General features: G+C 41.6%; 1 protein-coding gene across 3 annotated transcripts in view; it reads left to right on the forward strand.

The window, feature by feature from the left end:
• Positions 1–17,008, forward strand: part of LOC111582199 (trinucleotide repeat-containing gene 6C protein-like) — a 57,058-nt gene that overhangs the window by 29,949 nt on the left and 10,101 nt on the right. For 2 of the 3 annotated variants that reach the window (XM_055010292.1, XM_055010293.1), the window contains 15 exons: positions 3,933–6,404; positions 7,331–7,534; positions 8,312–8,478; positions 8,594–8,671; positions 8,891–8,948; positions 9,604–9,746; positions 9,981–10,127; positions 11,051–11,191; positions 11,670–11,789; positions 12,113–12,196; positions 12,865–13,147; positions 13,581–13,745; positions 14,847–15,038; positions 15,797–15,946; positions 16,191–16,307. In XM_055010292.1, the coding sequence (XP_054866267.1) occupies positions 3,933–6,404; positions 7,331–7,534; positions 8,312–8,478; positions 8,594–8,671; positions 8,891–8,948; positions 9,604–9,746; positions 9,981–10,127; positions 11,051–11,191; positions 11,670–11,789; positions 12,113–12,196; positions 12,865–13,147; positions 13,581–13,745; positions 14,847–15,038; positions 15,797–15,946; positions 16,191–16,307 (4,521 nt within the window). The remainder of the gene's footprint in view (positions 1–3,932; positions 6,405–7,330; positions 7,535–8,311; positions 8,479–8,593; positions 8,672–8,890; positions 8,949–9,603; positions 9,747–9,980; positions 10,128–11,050; positions 11,192–11,669; positions 11,790–12,112; positions 12,197–12,864; positions 13,148–13,580; positions 13,746–14,846; positions 15,039–15,796; positions 15,947–16,190; positions 16,308–17,008) is intronic. The other variant, XM_023290779.3, reaches the window with a different exon arrangement.

Consider the following 17,008-nt stretch of genomic DNA (forward strand, 5'->3'; position numbering starts at 1 on the left):
CCTTCCATACTTTGATTAACTTGTCATGTAACCTATTCTTTACATTCTTCAGGAAACAAAATGTGCAAATGAGAGAAGAAGATATGTTGGGTGGGTGTGGGGTCGGCTGAACCAAATAGAATTTTCCCGAGGCTGCAGTTGCCCAGCTTCTTGGATAGGGTCCAGGTATGATAAAATGGCGCTCCTCTTTGCTCAGAAAGCTTTTATTGACAGAGCAGAGAAAGGAGTAACATTGGTGGCTTTTCATAATAATGTTATGTTTTTTTCTCCGAGTTTAGAAAACATACACCTACAAGGCACTGAGAGCTTGCAGTGGTAAATGAAAAGACCAGCTGTTTGGGTGTTGTTTATTCTTTTCTTTACAATTTAATTGGGTAGCAAGAGGCATGCACCAAATGAGTAGGTCTGAAATAGCGCCAAAGTAGCTTTCTGTGACATTCAGACACTTTTCTCATTCACTGTTACTGGCAGTAGTATTTGATATTGAACACCTTGATTTAAATGCATTTAATATGCATTTGTAACCAAGATAAATTTAGAGACTGAGTATTCAGTCTCACAGTGCAAAACAGGAATACATCAAAGGGAGAGGATGCTGTAGTTAGATCACATGAACAGGGACAGGGAACACAATGCAGAGTTTCAGTAATTGTTATGCTTTTTAAGACACTTTATAGCTGATTAAAATAACGTTAGGGGACCTTAAAGCATACACCTTTCTGTCTGTGACAGCGTGCTAGCACTTCTCTCACACACTTGGAAAGAGTCACTGTCCACAATATACCCTCTAGTCCATAGTCGTATTTATTTTGTTTTTATCTATTTTTAGCAGTTTGAAGTATCACATTGGAAAAAGGCAATATTTGAATTTGCAATAGCGTTTTTGTACCCACAAGAGGTGGTTTTTGATTTTTTTTTTTTTTTTTCAAAAAATAAAAAAATGAATGCGCTTAGTGGGAGAAATTCTGACATAGTAAACATTTAACTCTCTATGCAGGCTCTTTTATTCACTCCAGAGCAGTTAATGAAAGCAACATTCTCTTTTATTTTGTTTTTTGTTTTGCTTTTGACAGTTTTACGGAATACAGTTTGTTACCACCTTCCTTAAAGGCAATGTGCAGTTAGACTGTGGATGTGCGAACCTCAACCATTTAAAAAAAAAAACGTAGCAATTATATTAATTTATACAATTAATCTGCAAAGTGTTTGCTGATTATCATAAAGATCCTTTACTGGAGTAGTACTAATATGCATTGTTAAGGTGCATTCATTGACAATGTTACTTGAAGTAAAAGTACCAAATTTTAATCAGGAAAATGTACAGTGGTATTAAAAATACTCAATGCAGGAAAGTGTCTCCTAGGACCATGTCCAGTCTATACTGTATATTATCCTGTTACATTATTATTATTCAAGCATTGAGGTAAAAACAAGATTTTACTGTTGCAGAAAGTGCTGTCATAACTCTAACCTCAAAGAACTGAAATTGAAAATCAATGGGAGAATGAGATGAATTGAACCAGAGTCAGAATTGTTAAAATTCAAATGATACCCAACCATAGTGAGAATACAGAAAACTTGTGGAAGGTCTAGTTAAAGGCTTTCTAATTGAAGACTCACATCTGGCTTGTTTTTAATTTTCATCAGCTTCTAACTTTACTTAAAAGAAAAGCACAGTTACAGCAGATAATAGGGATCCATTTTGCTGTGATGTTTCGGTAGTTTTTTAAAATTCTGTTTTCAGCTGATTGCAAACTGACTGCAGACTAGTTCTGGTGTGAATGTGTACGCCATCAGTCTTGACGACCCTGTCTGATAAGGCTGCCTGGGGAGTGGAGATAAGTGTGTTGAGGAGAAATTTTCATTCAGTCTCTCTGTGGCATGTTGCGCAGTATCTTAAAGCCACATATCTGCCAGCATTTGTGTATGGGTCTACACAACTCAAATAAATGGACTTTTCCCTCATCTCTGTGGATTGTTTTGACCACTTGGTCTTTATCTCATAGTGGATAACGTCCAGCTATTATTGAAATCACTGCAACAATCTGATGGAAGTTAATCACAAAAAAGGTAAGACAGCTAAATTACCAAACCAAATAAACATTTCACAAATAGCAATAATTTTACAATTGAAGGTTAGTGTGGCTCACTGGCTACAACTGCTCAGAAAGATACCCATACATGTATCATTGTCTATTGACCTTCTAATTCTTGTTGACAGTGACTGTTTCTGTATGCAATTTTCGCACTTGGTACATGAAAACTGAACATTTATTGGGTCTTGGCGTTTTCACGATGAATGTAGTGGTTGCATATGAATACTTGATATTGTGAATGCTCTAATATATCTACTATTTTACCTTTGAAACTTGAACAGAATTTTTGAAAATACACTCAGAATATTGTTTATTTTTTGGTTAATTCAGAATAAACATGGATCTTCTTCTCAAAAAGTTACGGGATGATTTTCTCTCTTCATATGCTTGGTTGGCCTATGTGCTGGTCATATTAATAGCAGTAGTTCTCATTGGTTTTTCAGCCAGTTGCTTGAGGCTGGCCCAGTGGTTAGGGTGTTTGCATGCTGGATCAATAACCTCCGTGCTCTCACCCACTAGCATTAATAAGATCATTGATTAGCTGCCTCCCACTGATTGATTACCCCTTTACTGCATCGATTCAGTCTATTATTAGTTCCCCATCTGATGGGATGCTTTTGTGCCTAATGAATTTGGTTTTGTGCAATACCATACTGATCAGAGAATTGTTGTAAAAGCTGTTTTCAAAGTTTAGTGTAGGATTTGCAGATCGAGTTTAAAAGGCTGTAAGTAGTAGGACAGAATTTACAGAGTCCTTAGTTTTCAGATTGTGAGATATATATATATATATATATATATATATATATATAATCCAGAAATATCCAGAATCTTAATGCATATGTATATGCAGGTAGTAAGAAACCAGCAGATATACACAATTATTCACAGAAGCTTGGAGGAAGTGTTTTGTGGTTTCTTAGTGCAGTACAGTTGGAGGAGGAGCAGGCCTGGTGGAGCGTAGGGAGTGATGGATGAGAACCCGTCCTGGTTTCATTCCAATAAACGAGCGGCGTTCCACTTGGGCTTCCCTTCACAGCCTCAGCCAGCGAAGCCACGATGGAGACAGATGGGCCTCTCACTGCTGGGTGTTAGAGGAGTGCAGAGGGGAGAGTGGGAGAAATTAAAGGGTGAGGAAGGAGGTGGGGGACAAAAAGGAGAGAGGAGACATGGACAGAGAGAGAAATGGAGGAAGGGGGATCTAATAATACATAAGGACATCAAGAGAGTGTGAAGGAAGTAAGGGGCAAAACAAGACTGCAAGGGAAGAGGAAACAGCCTGGAAAGAGAAGCAGAGTAGGAAGTTAAGCTAAAAGTGAGAAGGAGAGAGGGAAAGAAAGATGAATAAAGTGAAGACCGTAAAGGCTCCATCTCCCTGTTTCTGTTTGGCTGACTGCACTGGGGGCAAGGATATATGGATATGCCATAGCTGATATGACATGGAGCACGCTTGGCTGTGCATTCTGATTATGTCTTGGATTGTGAAACGTGCAAGTGTGACCATCTCATACTGCCAAGTCTGATAGCTAGCATTAACCAACCAAGAAGATAAAATTGGTTCAGGAAACTAACTGTAGCCTGACTGTGAACCTATGTGTATTACATTATGTTCCTTAGTCTAACCTAATGTATTTTTTCTCTCCCCATCCCGTTTTCCTTTTCCCTTCCTCTTTTGTGTTCTTGCCTACTTCTGTCACTACATCTCCTTTATTTTTTACGTTTCTGCACCCTTTGTCATTTACATTCTTGTTTATGTCTGTGTTCCTCCTTTTATTGAATCCCTCTTACCCTCTTTGTCTCAAATTTCCCCACCCTTTTTCTCTCCTATTTTCTCTTTAGACATATCTCTTCAGAGTGGCCCTGGTGCCCAGTATGAGACCTCTCATTGGGGAGCCTCTGTACCAGTTAACAGCCCATCCAGTGCCAACAGCTGGGACAAAGTGATTATTGACGGAAGTGACACAGAAGCTTGGCCCTCCATCAGCCGCAGTAGTGACCCCAGCCACCCTGCAACACCAGAATGCCCCTTGGGCTCAGCTAGCTCTAACTTAGACACCAGTGCTGTCACTACTACCAGTAGGAGTAGTTTTCTGAGTATGGCCACAGGTGCCGCAGGCCAGCAGGCCCACTATCCTTCCCTCAAAGCTAACAATAACATGATGACAGGACCTGGATCAACCAACACATTGGCTGGTAGTAGAGGCTGGGGCTCAGATGGAAAACAAGATGGTATGAATGGTGGCCGAGGAGCACCCAATAACTGGGGCTCTCCCAATTTTAACTTGAACCTCAACCCTAATGCTAACCCTTCTGCCTGGCCTCTTCTAGGCCATGAGGGTGGTGGAGGCGGCAGCATTGGCCCCAATGGGGTGTCCAATTCTTCATCCCTCCCACCGGGTGTAAATGGCAATGGAAACATGGGGAATGGGAGTCTGGGAAATGCTGATAATGGTGGGGGAGGTTGGGTTGGCATGATAGCTGCTAACGAAAATGATCAGCAGCACCCTTCAACCAACACAAACATGTCCTTCAATATGGAGCCTGCTAACCGTAACACTGACGGACCAAACCACACTAAACAACAGCAACAAGCTCAGGAGCCTATGAGCCCTATCCATGGCTTAACTGGCTGGGGAGGCCAGTCACCCACTGAATCATCCCAGCTCAATGGGGACACAACAGGCAGCTCTGTATGGGGTAGTGGAGAAACCAAGGCAGCTGAATCCCCTAAGGACTCAGGCTGGGACTCAACTCCCTCTGGAGGTCTTTCTGCCTGGGGCCGCCAAGGCAGTGGTGGAGGGAGTAGTGGAAGTGGTGGCTGGGGTGACTGGGGAAAATCCTCTGGTGGTGGAGATGCATCTAAAGGCTGGGACTCAGTAGATGCTGGCAGTTCTGGCTCCGGCCAGGAGCCGCAACTTAGCTCATGGGGGCAGCAGCCTGGAACAGCCCCAGCAAGTGAGGATAGTGGGGACAGTAGTGAAGGTCGATCAAATCGCAGAGACAGACCCTCCAGCGTGGAATTTGCCCCCTTGCTACCCCGACAGGACTTGGACCCCCGAGTGCTGAGTAACTCAGGTTGGGGACAGACCCCCATCCGACAGCACACTGTATGGGAGATGGAAGAAGCCAGCTCTAATGATGGGAAGAGCAACAGCAGCTCAGACACTTTAGGGGCCCCCAGCTCTAATAGTGGACCCTCATCAAGCAATGGAGGTACCATTAACCCTAACATAGCCCCCAGTCAGAGGCCTGGCTCTGGAGGAAAAAGTGACAGTGAAGGATCATCCTCTGGCTGGGGAGCCCCTCCACCTCAGCCAATTCAGACTGGATCAGGATGGGGGGATCCCTCCCAGTCACTCAGCAAAGCACCAAATGGCACTACAAGTGGCTGGGGAGATCCTTTGCCTACCAATGGTCCTAAAAGTGGGGGCACACCATCCTGGGGTTCTGAGGACAAGTCACCCAGCTGGGATCAAGGCATGATGAAAAGCCAGCCGACTAGCTGGGGAGAGGGCCCTAAAAGCTCCCATGGTTGGGGCAACAATAATGGGGGCACCAATGGCACCACCAGCACAGGGGACTGGGGAGAGCCAGATGTCAAGAACAATGGGTCCTCCAGCAGTATGTGGGAAAGTGAAGGAGGTAATGGAGGAAGTGGTGGCTGGAAGGAAAGCCCAAGAGGAGGAAGTAGAGGAGGAAACTGGGGTAAACCTGCTCCTGCTGTAAGTAACAGCAACTGGGGGGAGAGCCCACGTGCCAATGGCTCATTGCAGGGAGGCTGGGGTTCTTCCAAGCCCCAGGAAAGCAGCAGCAGCAGCAGCACAGGCAGTGGAGGAGGTGGCAGCATTGGTTCTTGGGGTGGTCCTGGTTCTGTAAAGCAGAGCAACTCTGGTTGGGGAAATGTCAGCAAACAGGATCAAAGCATGGAGCCTACTGGCTGGGAAGAGCCTTCTCCTCCTTCCATCCGCAGGAAAATGGAAATTGATGACGGAACTTCCACCTGGGGCGATCCCAACGCCTACAGCAAGGCTGTCAACATGTGGGATCGTAACAACCCCAACGGTAACCCAGGCAACGGCGGGCCACCTCCCAATAAGAATGGTGGAATGATTATGCCCAACAATAATAACAACAATCACTCTGTTGTCCCCGGCAACAATAATCACCATCACTCTCACCACATGCACCACCATCCCCATCATGGTCAGCCCCCAACCATGCAACACCATGGAAACAACAATGGATCACCCAACAATACCACCTCACATCCAGTTGCTGGCCCCCAGGGTAGACCCCCCCTCGCCAACCCAGGTACAGGAAAGCTCAGATTGTATCGTACTTGTAATTAAAATAGTATTTGATGCAGTATAAATTGTTTAAAAAAAGAGTCACAATTACTGCAAATCCAATACAAAAGACAAAGGAATGTTTTAGGTTGAAGTATATTAACAGATTTTCTAAAAATCTGATTTTAACTTTTTAAGAATGAAAGTTTGGGGGTGTTTTTGTTTCTTTTTTCTGACAGCATAAGTATATTTTACGAGCTATACATCTCCTTGTCTGTCTGTCCAAGAACACACGATACATAAATTTTTAAAAAATGTTTTTGTTGACCCAGAAAAAGGCCAAATTACCAAAAACTTAGGCAACTTTGGCTTTTGCATTAGAAGGTTATTCCTTAGAAGTATTCTCACAGTGATTATTATGCAAATAGTCTCAGAAGAATTAACATCCTCACAATGGTCATGGATGCATAATTAAAACGGCAGGCTCTAGTCAGTGCTTCAACAAATTCCAATAAGTCTTTGCAAAGACAAAGGCCATGTATATAGACAAGGTAGAGCTTGAATGCAAGTCCCTCACTCCATTTAGTTGTGTATGAGACTACTTCCCCCTGCTGTGTATTGTTTATACTGCACCTAGAAAAAAGAATAACGTTTAGTAATTCCCACCATTGCCAGTAGCTGTCATTCACTTTAAGATACTGTCATTTGGGGAAAAGACATACAAGACCTGACTTGTACTTTAAATGACACAGATTTCAGAGTCTCACTAAAACCAAACTTTTTTCAGATATGCCTTAAATTCAAAATCTTAGCATAATTAATTGTTTTGTTCTCATGGAAGGACACAAGAGGAATGATGTGTAACTGGTGATCAAAACTGTAAGTGAAGCAAGATTTGTACTGCAGTGAGGCTCATTTCATTACTTTTTTCTCTGATGTGCCTCTATGCAGGTTGGGGAGAACTTCCCAGTGTTCAGCCCAAGTCAGAGCCTGCTTGGGGAGAGCCAGCAGCTCCAACGTCAGCTGTGGATAATGGTACCTCTGCCTGGGGCAAGCCCCCAGGTGGAGTCGGAGGATGGGGAGATGGTGGCCATGAGCCCTCTGGCCCTTATGGCAGAGCCAATGGACCCCCAGGTTCTGCACCTTGCAAGCCAGGTAATACTTAGGAATGAATATTTGCAATCACTGTAATGCATGATGTCAATGGTAGGAATTCAGCATGGCCTGGCACTGAAATTCTGTCAAAGCATAGGACTATGTTTAGTACCACTGCTTATTCATACTCAAACTTACACATCGCAAACTGTAAGAAACAGCAGTTCATAACTAGTAGTTTTGGATATGCTAGTGTAGACAATAAAATCTATTGTAAACTGCATTGCTGTCTAAGTTTCATGCTGACGAATGCATGGTATTTGGAAGATTACAAAGTGATATCAGTTTTCTGCTTCAACTTGTAAGCATGTTTGCCACCTTCAGTATTTGAACTTTAACATGTGCACAGTCTCTGTTTTGTGTTGTCCAGTATTTCCTGTAAATCTTCTGTAAAAGACTGACAGAAACTTGCAGTGTATGTGTACAACACACTTCAATTACAGAAGCAAACACATCGTTTCTGCTGACCTTTACCATTTGTGCCAGTTTGGAGCATTTTTGTTAGTGCTACCAGACTGTTCCTTGGATTAAAGCAATGCCATGCTTCAGTGGGTCTTAGTTATTTGTGCTGTTGGCCTGAAATGTTTGAAATGATAGAAAGAGGCGTCAGAGGAAAGTGCAGAGTGCCAAATATCAACAGTGTCACCAAGTGGTCAGGTTGGAAATTGCCTGCAGCTCACGTACAGAAATGGCTTAAGTCTTCTTAACACAGGATACATCACCTATACTAAAGCACTGACTCACATCATGGTTCTGTATTTGATGTCTCTTTCTCAGGCCCCAAACCTATGCAAGATGGCTGGGGAAGTGCAGGAGAGGAGATGGGTATGTCCACTGGCCAATGGGACACTGAGGATGGGGATGTATGGAACAGTCCCACCTCCCAGGAGAGCAGCTCCTCCTGCAACTCCTGGGGCAATGGACCCAAGAAGTGCCCAAGCAAGGTTAGAGAACAAGCTTCATTTTTGTCATAAATATGTTGATAGATACTGACCTTGCAAATAACTGCATAGTTTGGGAAAATTCATTAAAGCAATATTTTGTCTTGTATGTTTCCAGGGGAAGATGGGTACCAAGCCAGATGAGGCTTGGATCATGAACCGTCTCATCAAACAGCTCACTGACATGGGCTTTCCGGTATGAACAGTGTATCCAGAAAGAAGCTTTCATGCTGGCACAAAGCACTAACAAGCTTTCTGTTTGAAAATAGACCAAATGCGGCACTTGTTTATCTATTACAAATAAAAGAAGGATTCATCCTGCCATCTTAACTTGAGGAAATTGTTAAATAGTGAAAAATCAGATCTTGTCCTATAATTAATGTAATTATAAGTTTATGTTACCCATGTGTTACAGAGAGACCCTGCTGAGGATGCATTGAAGAGCAACAATATGAACCTTGACCAGGCCATGAGTAAGTTTAACAACATACTTGTGTTTGTTTTGCAAATGCCTATATGAAATGGTTTTACCCACAAATATACAGTTTTTCTAAATTTCAAATAGACCAGCTCATAATTTGTAATCCAATACTGTTGCAATGTTTTTAGTTTTGGGGAATACTAATGGCCATTTCATGCTTTCCACATCCATGTGTGCAGACCAATATAGACTTTGAAAGCAGGCTGCAGACATGCACATGGTTCTGTTCATATTACAATAAGTCTTTTACAGAATATAGCAACTAATTACAAATTGTTCTGTAGCATCGTGTCCGTTATTATCCCTGAAGTGTGTATATTGTGCAGAATAGGCACGCATAGCACAGGAGTTCTGGAGAATCGTCTAGACAGGCATTTATTTTAAGCAGCATTGGTTTTCCTTGCGCATGTGCAGTTGGTGTGCTTGCAGTGTGACTGTAAGCGGCCCAAAATTTTCTCAAGCGTACCCTTGTAGACAAGAAAGCATGAATGACCGTGATATTTCCATTTCTCGAAAACAATGATATTGATCCACAACCCTTCTACGCTACTATGTACTATTACGAACCACGAATATGTGTATCCACACACAGTATATCTATCTACTAGATTTCATAATAACCTTTGCATCATCCTCTCTGCATCCAGCCGCGCTGTTAGAGAAGAAGACGGACCTGGACAAGCGGGTCATGGGCATATCTGATTACAGCAATGGTATGAACAAGCCTCTTGTGTGTCGGCCCTCTGCACTCTCCAAAGACCCCTCCGACCGCACCACCTTTCTCGACAAGGTAAAACAGGAACATCCAGCACTGTCCAAGTATCTATTAGGAATAATGACTTTTAGTTTGGTCACTACTCTGTTTGTTGTATGTATTTTGACATGTGACAAAGAAAGGTTAATAATTATTATCCTTTGCTCAGTACAGACTTTAGTATAAAATCGTTTTAATACTTACATCATTTATGTTTGTAATTTTTCCTCTGTCTTTATTCTGCTGAACTGTCTATTTGTTCTGATCCAGGATGGTGTCCTGTCAGATGACGCCCCCCCATCACCATTTCTGCCTTCCCCCAGCCTGAAGCTCCCCCTGGCCAACAGTAGCCTTCCTGGACAGGGTTTGGGACAGGGCAATCCGGGACTGGCCATGCAAAACTTGAACAACAGACAGGTAATATATACATATATATATATATATTTCCTGTTTTATTGTATGGTTTAGAGTTTAAAATGGATGACAGGAAACAAAGTGCTGTAAACTGGACCAGCAGCATTGATACATACCATTTGAGGTCCACAATTTAAGACTAATTAATAAACATTAAAAAAATTAAGTACATTTAGATGGCTGCTTTATTAACTGCAGATTACACTGACAGATTTAAACCTTATGCTTGTCACACTGTAAATGCACAACCAGTCATTTGTAATAACTTTGTGCAGGATTCGAATGAATATAACGCAGCAATAGAAACAATGGATGAGTTGAATTGGATTTACACACATTTCTGTCCCGCAAGCTCTCCCAAATCTCATCTTTTCTGTTGCTCACTTAAGTGTGTATGACCTTGCCTGAAGTGTCCATTGAAATCAGATAGTTGCGCTCTATCAAGTATCACCCCCAGAGGCAGCCATGGCCCAGAAAAACTACAGTATGTCCTTGAAGTCCAAACAAAGGCACTGAATAGACAGACCTCTCCACCAACACAAAATTGGAAATGTGAATGAAGCAGCATTTCACCAGATAATTGTCTTGGCCCATTTTATGATCTAACGGCTGCCAGCTTTCGCTTTGTGTTCAGTATGTGCTTTGGTGCCCAAAGTGTGATATCAAGCTAGACCTTGAGGCCAAATGAAAATGAAAATGTTGTTAGATATCGGTATGTGAGCGGGGAATATCATTGATCCATGCTTGGCTTTTGAGTGCACTTTAACATTTCTTTTTCGTGCACTCATTCGTGTATTGAATGAACCCATCAAGTGTATAAAGTCTAGACAGCTGGATGCTTATCTTGTGACCATGGTCTTCAAACTGCTTGAGTAATTGTAATACAATTGGAGATTTCATTGTACCATTATTTCTCCTTCTTATAGATACCCAGTGGAATGTTTGGCAGTAGTGGAGCAGCACAAACCCGGGCCATGCAGCAACAGCCTCCTCAGCCACCAGTGCCACCTCTCAGCTCCTCCCAGCCTAGTCTACGTGCTCAAGTGCCTCAGTTTCTCTCCCCTCAGGTAAAAGCACACACCTGATATGTTCGTTTTGGTTTTGTTACATGGAGATATGTCAGGTCATTGCACACACAACCTTGTGAACACTCATAGATTTTCCTGTTCACCAGAAAACACCCAACATTGTTAAAAAAAAAACAAAAAAACAAAAAAAAACCAAAAAACTAGTGTATCTTTCCTCTGCATTTTTTCTTACTCTATGAGTTGTACTCTATGCATAGTTTTCCCTGACTTTGTAAATGTGGTTGGAAGTGTTGCTAAATCACAGTTGGATTTTTTTATTGCCTTTGCAACTTGGCATATTTTTAGGTCTTTGCTTCGGACTTTCACACTCATCTCCTCTCTCTCTCTCCCTTCTTGCACACATGTAGCACTGACAAGCTTTTTCTTGCCAGAGGGTGCTCTTGTGTAGCTGTTGTGATTTGCAGTGACTTACTTGTCATGTCTCCTTTCTTCCTCCCCATTCTTCTCCTCCCTTCAGGTCCAAGCACAGCTCTTGCAGTTTGCAGCAAAAAACATTGGTCTGAACCCTGCACTTTTAACCTCACCAATAAACCCTCAACAAATGACCCTGTTGTACCAACTTCAGCAACTGCAAATGGTGAGGCATCATCCCTTCCTGAGGCAGAGAATGTGTGTTGTGCACTTTTTTCTTTATGAATTTTTTAAGCCAAATGCAGAATCCCAAAACATGTCTCATATTTTTTTTTAGTAGTAATGTTATTTTTTTAAATCTTACTTCTGATAATAACTGATACACTTCTATGAAGAATAAAGATTATGTGCATGTGGCAATGCATGATATGGTTTAATACAACACAAGATGCCACAGATGGAAATAGTCAGCTCTTGTCTCCTAAATAATGCAATTTTTTGTCTTTATTAATGTATCATCACATTTTATTTTTGTTTCTCTTGATTCAGGCGTACCAGCGTTTACAAATCCAGCAGCAGATGATGCAGGCGCAACGCAATGTTTCCGGCCCCATTAGACAACAAGAGCAGCAAGTGAGTTAACAAATGCGACATTACAGCCACAAAAAGTATGATTGTGTAGATCATTCTCATGTGAGCACTGACTCAAAACATTGTGACACAACATCAATTTTCTAAACAAATGCTTTCAGTCTCACCATTTCAACAGAAAATCATGCATTGGTACAGCAGAAGTTACTCAAGCTCTTAGATAATTGCATGGGAAAATGCTACTTCTCATTGTATGTGGGACAACAGCTCGTCCTTTTTCACAAAAGGAGAAAGAGTTTCTTCCCCTTTTTTTAAATGTTGGTTCTTTAGTTAAATATATAAGGTTGGCCACAAGATAAGCCTATTCAAGGATACTGTCCTGAACAATTGCTTGCTTCCCATATGATTTTTTTCTAAACTTAAACTAAACTTCAATAATCTTATTTTTTCATATCTCTCTTTCTTCCACCTTGGTTTTGTGCTTTCATTACCTTTTACTACCGTTTTTCTGACACTTTTTAATTTTCTTTTTTGTACATCCTTTTATTTTTATTGTCAACTGTTTCCCTCCATCTCATTTTGTTTCACTTCCTTATTTTCCTATTGTGTTCTATTGTGCTGAAATATTTGATTGATCTTTTTGCTTTCTTTGCTTTCATTAGCCAGTTCTTTATGTAATACTTTAGTGTTACAATCCTCTTCTCTCCCAGGTTGCACGTACAATCACCAACATGCAGCAGCAGATCCAGCAGCACCAGCGTCAGCTGTACCAGGCGCTGCTGATGAAGCAGCAGCAACTTCCCTCTCATTCCTCCTCTTCCTCCTCCTCGTCCGCTGGTCTGCATCCCCCCGGTGGCCCTGCTGGAGGCCCTGGCTCCGGCAAATCAACCCTGGACCCCTTCACAGGCCCACACCAGGCTCCAGGCCTCTCCGACACACTGCACACCAAAGAGCCGCCATCTTCGCCCAACGCCTACAGCACCTACCCTCTCTGTGAGTCTGGGATAGGGACAGCACAGGGTTAAAAAAAAATATTTTCATTGGTCAGTTTGCTCAAACTGTGACAACTCTCTTTTTGCAATCATAAAAGTAACAGCCCTGTTATGTACATGCACGTATATATAGGACCTGCAGTGGCCACGTGCAAAACTTGCATGCATTATGTGAACCACTAGCAAAGCTAGAACATACCTACATGCATTACAAATGTTTCCCCCCAGTGTCTGACAACATAGTAATATCAGCAATAGCCACTATATCAAAAATGTAATCAATTATTTGTTAATACAAAATTCTGTGTTTAAATTGATGTATGTCTGTTAGTAGAAAGTGTGGTGATACTGTGTTTTTCCAATTCTCTTTTGAGCTGTGTTATTGGATTTGTCCCAAAGGATATAAAGGAGCTATTCTTGTGTTTTGTGTGTAGCTGGACTGAATCCAAACATGAATGTAAACTGCATGGAGGTTGGGGGTCTGTCCCTGAAGGAGCCCCCTCAGCCTCAATCTCGCCTGTCCCAGTGGACACACTCCAACTCCATGGACAACCTCGCTGGCAACTCTTCAAATTTGGAGAACAACCTCAATAAACACGGTACGTTGCAGAAACACACAGGCAAGCATGCACACGCTCCTACAGATTACTCAAGTAAATGGTGAGAGATATAACCAACTTTAGAACTTGAATTTTACATGGACGTTACATGCATAAATTCCCATGGCATTGTAAATTGAGGTACATATTTTACACATTTTGTACAGTCCTCATGCACATGCGTAGTGATCAATGTGACATTGCTGAAACATTACAGCCTCTCCGATTTGTTTTACAGATGAGAAACTCAGCAATTGACACTAGATTGTTGTCGCTTGTATCTTTCAAGTCTTGCTTTTTTTTCACAAGTTCTGACTACAAGCTCATTCTCATCAAAGAATTGTCGCCAAAAACACTTATCTGAGGTGTTAGAATGCCGCCCACAGCAGTGACATGTCACTCAGAGTCTATTTAAGCTCTTTGACACCACAGATTTTTGCTTATAAACATGCATATGTTAGTTCCTTGAATATAATATGATCTGTGATATATATTTTTTTTTACCATAATTACAGAAAATGCATTTGTATGTTTAGGTCTGTTGAGTACCACTGAAATATGTACATTTCCATTCACACTGAGCACAACTAAATAATTCTGGTCACCTACCGAAATTATGATTGATGATTAACTGACAAAAACTAGTCAACTTCTTCACTTTCCATTTTGACATTTAAGATATCAGGTTGTGCTTTTTTCCGATCAGCCTGTCTATAATCGTTAGATAAGAATCTGTCTTCCATGTACTTGTTATTAACTGTCATTAATTTTCTCACGCCATGGAAAGATGTGTTGGCGGCCTTAAAAGACATTCTGAGCATCAGTATACATACAGTTAAGCTTATCATAGACATCACATTAATACAGATATTAGCTGCAATGATAGTCTTGATATTTTGCCTTTGGCAGTAGCTGATGATTTGAAAAAGAGCAAGTTAAGAGTTTGACACTGAACATAATGATAATGACTCTTCTGTGGTTGTATTTTACATTGTTTTCTCACTTGAAGATTTGAAATTGTTGCCATTAATTATATTCTCATACTTCAGAGTGTCCCTAAGTTTAACTGAGTCTCCTATTTTTTCTTTTTATATATGTTAGGTGCCATATCTGCTGCCTCTTCCCTGGTCCCTCCGGGGAAGCCTCCCCAGATGGAGGACTCATACAGCCCTTACAATCTAATCTCCAGCTCTGAGTCCCCCACCAGCCCCCTGGTGCCCCCTGATAGCTGGGGCCAGGGCAAGAGCCCTAACGAAAAGATCTCCAATGGAACCAACATTAACTGGCCCCCAGGTGAGGATGAGATACAAATTGTTTTAAAGCTCCTATACAACTACAGTCAACTTATAACTAGCTTTTCTCTTACTTTCCTTACATCTGTTTGTTCAGTTTACTATAGTTGCTCTTTTCTCCAGCTTTGTATCTTTTTAGTTTTGTGCTAGCAGTGCAGTTTTTGTCAGAGGTAGGAATTACATTTATTATGGTCAAAACTGTTTGGGGAGCAGTTAGAAGGCTATAGTCGGCACTGAGTTCACTGCAAAGAATTCAAATTGACTTGCTTTGAATTTGCAAGCAGCTAGAAATACAGCCTTTTTAACAGCAGACATTTTGACTTGCCATTGTAGGAAAAGCACAGATGTTGCTAAAAACAATGACAGTGTCTTTGTTCTCGGTCACAACAGCAGCTTCTTTTGAAGCAAGTAATGAATCTACAAGTAAATATAGAGGAAGAGATAGGTACACATATTCTGGGCTTTGGACCATGCATTTTTTAGGCTGTCCTTATAGGTTTCTCATACGTGCATGAAAACCAATATGATTTCAGAACACAATGCCAAATATGCTGCTACACCAAGGAAGTGCTGAATTTTTTGAATCTTTTCTGCGGTAGTTGCAGTTGAACAATTCTGAGGAAAGCACTGTCTTACAGGATGTGTTTATTAGTTGTGTTTAAACTGTGGGGAAGTCATGAGATGACACTTTTGATGTTCCTTAAAATCTAATACTGTTATATCAATAATGCTCCATTTGACCCAATTTCTATGTTCCAGAATTCTGTCCAGGGGTGCCATGGAAGGGCCTTCAAAACATTGACCCTGAGAATGACCCCAATATGACCCCTGGCAGCGTCCCTAGCGGTCCCACCATCAACACCAACATCCATGACGTCAACCGATACCTGCTGCGAGACAGGAATGGAGGTATGAAGGAAGCAAGGCCACAAATATCAGTACAACCAGTAACCCTATAGAAAAGAAAATGATGCTGTTTAAAGAGAATTAAATGTAAATTCAAGATCAGTTCCACAGTTGGATCTGTGTAACGATCTCTATTGCATCACAAACTCCAACATCATGTGCTTGCACTAATACGTACATGAACTTACCTGTTTTGTTTTTCATGTCCGTTTCTGCTCACCACACTGTTATCTCTACGACCATATAGCCATTTCCCCAACTTCTCCACTCCCGAATGGCTCTCTGCCTCCAACCAGCAGTGACTGGCCAGTCAGTGGCTACTCTAGCTCTTTCAGTCTGTCGTCCTGTGATGGAGACAGCTCAGGTACACATCCAGAGTATCTTCCCCCCATGTGTGGACCTGCTAAACCTCTCCTCACCCATATGAGAACCCTAACACCCCACTGTTTACGGGTTTCTACTTATCTTGAACCTTACCCAACCCCTGATATATATTTATGACCTTTTTTACTCCAAGTCACACCCTAACTTGTTCCTTCAGTGCCTTTAGACCACAACTTTACCAAAACTAAGATAGCAGCCTCAAAGTGACCCTCAACCATCTGTGCCTTTTTGAACAAACCCACAAGAACAGACAAGCCCCACCCAGCTAGTTGTGATGACTGTGCACACCTTGTGTGTTGTGTATGTGCTTGAAGAAAGGAATTCATGAAGAATTACTTCTTTCTGAATGTTATGTGATGTAATTTTTTTTAAACAGCTGTTGTGCATTTATAAACTATTATTTAAGCATCTTTTGGTTAAATTTTCAAAAGACAGAGCTTGCAGTGAACTCAGTGTCAACTTTTTTAGAAGAACTGCTTAAAATGTTTTTGAGAGAAAGATATTGAGAACAGTTCCAGTCTTCTCTAAGGGGACAGTAGACCTGGTTTTCTCTCACACCTCATGTAAACAGTCATTTACTGTGTATTATGGCTAAATTCTTTTAAAACTTTTGAAACGTAAATGTTCCAGGTGGATGCAAGTTTTTGCATATTTAAATCAACATATTTTTACTGATATTGA

Source organism: Amphiprion ocellaris, chromosome 4, assembly GCF_022539595.1.
Source record: "Amphiprion ocellaris isolate individual 3 ecotype Okinawa chromosome 4, ASM2253959v1, whole genome shotgun sequence".
In the NCBI taxonomy this organism is placed as follows: Eukaryota; Metazoa; Chordata; class Actinopteri; family Pomacentridae; genus Amphiprion; species Amphiprion ocellaris.